The sequence below is a fragment of the Triticum aestivum genome, chromosome 4D (genome assembly GCF_018294505.1).
Source record: "Triticum aestivum cultivar Chinese Spring chromosome 4D, IWGSC CS RefSeq v2.1, whole genome shotgun sequence".
NCBI lineage: Eukaryota > Viridiplantae > Streptophyta > Magnoliopsida > Poales > Poaceae > Triticum > Triticum aestivum.
In genome coordinates, this window is record NC_057805.1 from 86,208,406 (window position 1) to 86,213,202 (window position 4,797).

General features: G+C 42.5%; 1 protein-coding gene across 1 annotated transcript; it reads left to right on the forward strand.

The window, feature by feature from the left end:
* The first annotated feature begins 1,518 nt into the window (after positions 1-1,518).
* LOC123096385 (uncharacterized) lies at positions 1,519-3,545 on the forward strand. Its single transcript, XM_044518124.1, has 3 exons — positions 1,519-1,770; positions 2,672-2,744; positions 3,199-3,545. The coding sequence occupies exons 1-3, from the start codon at positions 1,754-1,756 to the stop codon at positions 3,424-3,426; spliced, it is 318 nt and encodes a 105-aa protein (XP_044374059.1). The 5' UTR covers positions 1,519-1,753; the 3' UTR covers positions 3,427-3,545.
* Positions 3,546-4,797: the final 1,252 nt, after the last annotated feature.

Sequence of the window (4,797 nt, forward strand, 5' to 3'; positions counted from 1 at the left end):
CAACTCCAAAAGCAACCTACTCCGCAAGCACATCGTGGCAAACTCGCTATGTCCCCAATGTGGGTTTGACGGCGAGACCAGCTCGCACATCTTCATCGACTGCTCGCTCGCCCAAAGAATATGGCAGCGGATCGGACTATCACCACCCAACTCCATCGACAACCTTTGGGACTGCCGCCTCCCCAGCCAGGTAGACGCGCTAATATGGCACTCCATCCTCCACATTATCCTATGGAAGATGTGAGACTCCAGAAATGCCATGACTTTCAAGCAACAGAACCACCACAGCATCTTCACCCTCAAGCGAATCATCGACAACCTTATGCTATGGACGCACCGGATGAAGAAGCCGGCGCATAAACAGGCCGCCTCCTCATGGCGTTCCTATTTCTTATCACGATTACACGGCGTTCCTATTTCTTATCACGATTACACGTGCTTATGTAATCTACCTTTATAATCAGACAAACATTGGGTTACAAAACTAAGAAATATATTCAGGTGGGACCCCCCCTTGATTTTTCAAAACAATTTTTTTTTTCTCATTGTGGCTGTCTAGTAAGCAAATATGTACAATATTTAAAATTTCTCTTTATATATTTCTCATTGTACTTGCTCTAATCCGGATAGAAATATATAGTACTCCCTCTGTAACTAATATAGGAGCGTTTAGATCACTAGAGTAGGTAGTGATCTAAACGCTCCTATATGATCTAAACGCTCCTATATTAGTTTACAGAGGGAGTACTTCGTTCCTTCCTTCACCATGGGCGTGCACGTGCGACGTAATAGTTACCTCTATCTGTGTGTTCAATGTCAATTTACCTGTGGACTTGGACAATCAGTTTCGTCTTTCGATTTTAAATAAGAGATCTCGTACGTCAAACAATGTACACCTAGATCTGCGTGTTGATTGCTAATTTCCTTCTTCAGTTTTAAACAAGTGATCACTTCAAACAATGAACGTACTCTTACTCGCATTAACGTGCGATCCATCCAATGTCCGTCTGAATGTGTGAACGTGAATAGAGAGGATTACTCAGATGTGAGCTCCCTCCACGCTCTTAAAAGATTTCAAAATTGTGCGCTGGTCTCGCTGAAGGTTCAGACCAGCTCTGATCGAGAAATAAGAGATGGGCGCACGGTACACTCTTTGGGGTGGGTCTGTTGATTATTTGCATCGTTTTTTTGGAGTACTGTTGCGTTCTGGGGTATTTGTTGAACTTTCAGTACATAAAAGCATAATTTAATCCCTGGGTGCCGCAAAATTTTCGTTCTTTTCTCTTCGAAGCCTTTGATCTGGCGCTTTGCACGTCTGTATTGTAGATAATTACAATGGCGATATGAGTTCGGAGCTCTTTTACGGTGATTGAAGAGTTACATATTGTAATTTCGTGTAACTCCCTCACTGATTATTTTCCACCGTTGATTTCAACCTGTTAATTAAAAAATATGTTTAATGAATAAGGGTATTATGGTCCTGCGTTTTTTTAGTACTCCGCTGGTCAAACCCCCGCATCTGGCTAACCCATCTCGCGAGAGGGAGGCGCTGGGGCGAGGACGTGGGAGACGGCGGCGCAGGAGCGAGGACCTGGAGGCGAAGATGCCGGCGCGAGGTCTAGGAGGCGAAGCCCCGGCTGGTCTTGACGTAGTGGCCGCTGCCCCACATACGTCTCCGCCGACGCCTCCGTGAGGTTCTGGAGGGGACGCCGCCGCCGCGAGGCATTGGAGATCCCGGCTGCGCTCGGTCGTAATGGTGGATGAACAGAGGTATCTCTTCCCCTGCCCTCATCTCTTCCTCCCATCCATCCCTCCTCACACCTTGTGCTGGCGGTGTAAGCATGGAGCAACTGCACATTGCAGCACCTTGAAATAAAATTCAGTCAGCAGTGCATTCGCTAGTTTGCGCAACTTCCGCAGTCACTAATTGCATGATTAGCGATTGACCGCGTCTGGCACTTGAGCTGTCCTCGATGGCTGCAATGAAGCTGTTGCTGCTGACTGTTAGCACGCTGCTGCTGCTGCTACGTATTTGACATGCACGAATCATCAACACAAAACTCTCCAGGAAAAAGGGATATGATATGATTTTTTTTCTTCAGAAAAGAACATCATTTGGTTTGTCACACAAACCCACAAGTAGAAATTGCAGCCTTAAAGTTTCCAGAATCAACTGTTAACTGTGTATGCTTATGGTCATACTCCTGTATCATACACATACACAAGTTCAGGCCATATATGTATGAAGTTCTGTTAACTGTCTAGCCTTTATTTAGTAATGAAATCTTGAATTTTGGATTACTTGTAACAGCATGTTCAAACAATTGAAATCTTGCTGCAGCATACACATACAAGTTCAGGTCATGTAAACTATGGCTTGGAACAACTTAACTAGTGCTAATAACAGTTTCATACTTCAGTTGCATGTGTTTGTTTTGAAGTTCAGAACAGACACAGATTCAGAGTTCACAAATGTCTTACAACTTGTAGCATTCCCCAGTGGCAGTTGTTGTTTATAAACTACAGAGAACACTGATAATAAATCCCACTAAGCATATCAAAAGTCAGATATATGATAAACTATAGAGATTCTGCAATTTCTGAAGAGTTGTTAAATATTACTTGCTATGATAACGTTCTCAGACTATTCATAATCCTCGATTGTTATTAGAGTTCGTGTATTCCCTACGACAGCGAAAACGGCGTCAATTAAGGCAGCCACCGATTCGAACAGTGAGCATCAGGTACTCTATTTCAGCAGTCTATTTTATCAGATGTAGTTTAAACTCGTTGTGTTTAGTCTAGCAGATCATTTTTCCGTGGAGTCTACTAGATTTAGTATTGACCTTTTGTTCTATCTTTGTATACATGGCAGTAGTCATCAAGGAAATTTTAGACAATTGTACAACCCGACAGAGGAAAGGATTTCATAATACTGATTTTATCATTTCCTTTGCACTCGCTCTTATTCGACCATGCTTTCCTGCACATCACATAAAATTAAGTGTACTTAGGATTGATTTAGTGCAGTTGCAATAGTTTTGCTCCTGGTATATCATGCAGTAGCCAGCTCTATTTTTCTTTCTATTCAATGCAATTGATGACTTTGTTTAGTTCGTCATTAGGGCACTATAATCAATGTTTAGTAGCAATAAAATTTAGTGATTGTCCCATGTAAACTTGATTTTGTGGCTGCAGGTTTATTGTCTGTCTTGGGTGGTCATTGTAGCAGTAGTGTTTGTACTGGACAACCTTCAGCCACCGTTGTTTACTTCCAACTCGCCGGCCAGCCACCAAGGTCTACCTCCTGTCTCGTTGGATCGCCGGATAGCCGCTGTCGTTTACCTCGCGCCTTGCCGGACAGCACGGTCATCAAACTCTTTCTCACCGGGCAGCCACCGCCGTCTACCTCTGCCTCATAGTTAATTGTGTGCTAGCAATTCCTCCGGAGAATTTGTTAGGTTATTCTAACTCTACCATGTATCCATGATCCTGTTTTCTGAATATGTAATATTTTTAGTGATTTTCATTTTCATTTTATTTTCCATGGCGCTTCCATGATTAATTTCATTTTCTGGTATATATTTTCAAAGATTTTTATTTGCTTTTCCCTAATGGCCATGGTGTGAGAGCAGACTACTAGCGGGTTGGGCGTTGCACTGAAGAAGTTTATGCCAAAAAGAACTAAAACTAGACGCAAATTAAAATTCAGGAGCATTTTCGGTCAAAAATTGTTGAAAAAAAAAGTTCCCATAAAAGTTCTCAAAAATTCACACTACCCTCTATTCAATCTGGGAAAGTTTTAGAAGTTTTGGCGAATAAAAAGAGACAAAAGAAAATTTCAAATTCAGGACCATTTTGGCTCAAAATTTGCCAGAAAACAAGATTTCTGATTTGAAGAAGTTTTCTCGAACATGAAAAAAAACTAAAAGCAAAATTCAAATCCAGGAGCATTCTTTGGCTCAAATGCAGAAAAAATCGGAAAAATAAAAGTTTCAAAAATAATTCCACGAGTACCAATTTAGGAGATGTTAGTTAAACTTCACTATAGATCTTAGCATTGTAACAACATGTTCCATGCAAAAAATAACCAATAATGTTGATCAGGTTCAGGTGCACGTTAGCTCCATGCTGGTTGTGAGTCTGGATGGGTCTTAGCGGTACTTGTGGACCAAGATGACTCGTAGTGGTAGTTATGGGTTGGAATGGCATGTGGTGGTAGTTGTGTGGGGGGACTATCTGTCAAGGTAGTTGAGGATCCGGATGACCCGTTGTTGTATTTGTGGATCCACACGTCCTAAAGTGGTAGTTGTCGGTCCGTATGCCCCCAGTGGTAGTTCTATGTTGGTAGTATATGTAAGGGTAGTCGAGAGTCTGTATGACCCATAGTGGTAGTACTGGTTCTGACGCCCCATGGTGCTAGTTGTGGATCCAGATTACTCATATTAGTAGTCGTGGGTTTGGACGGCCCATAGTGCTACTAGTAGGATCGGATGACTCATGGTGCTAATTGTGGATCAGTATGGCCAATTTGTGCTAGTCGTGGTCTGGATGACTTGTAGCAGTAGTTGTTAGTCCGGATGACCCATGGTGCTAGCCGTGGTTCGGACGACTCATAGTGGTAGTTGTGTGTCAGGACTATCTGTAGTTTAGTAGAAGAAACACACGACCCGTAGTGATAGGTGTGTATCAGGACAGTCTTTAATGGTAGTTGCAGGTTCAGATTACCACACACGACCCGTAGTGATAGTTGTGTATCAGGACGGTCTTTAATGGTAGTTGTTGGTTCAGATTACC

What these genes read in the sequence shown, in the direction of transcription:
- LOC123096385 (XM_044518124.1), top strand. An exon ending in ATTCGAACAGTGAGCATCAG is followed by an intron (nt 2,745 to 3,198) that starts GTACTCTATTTC and finishes TTGTGGCTGCAG; the next exon opens with GTTTATTGTCTGTCTTGGGT.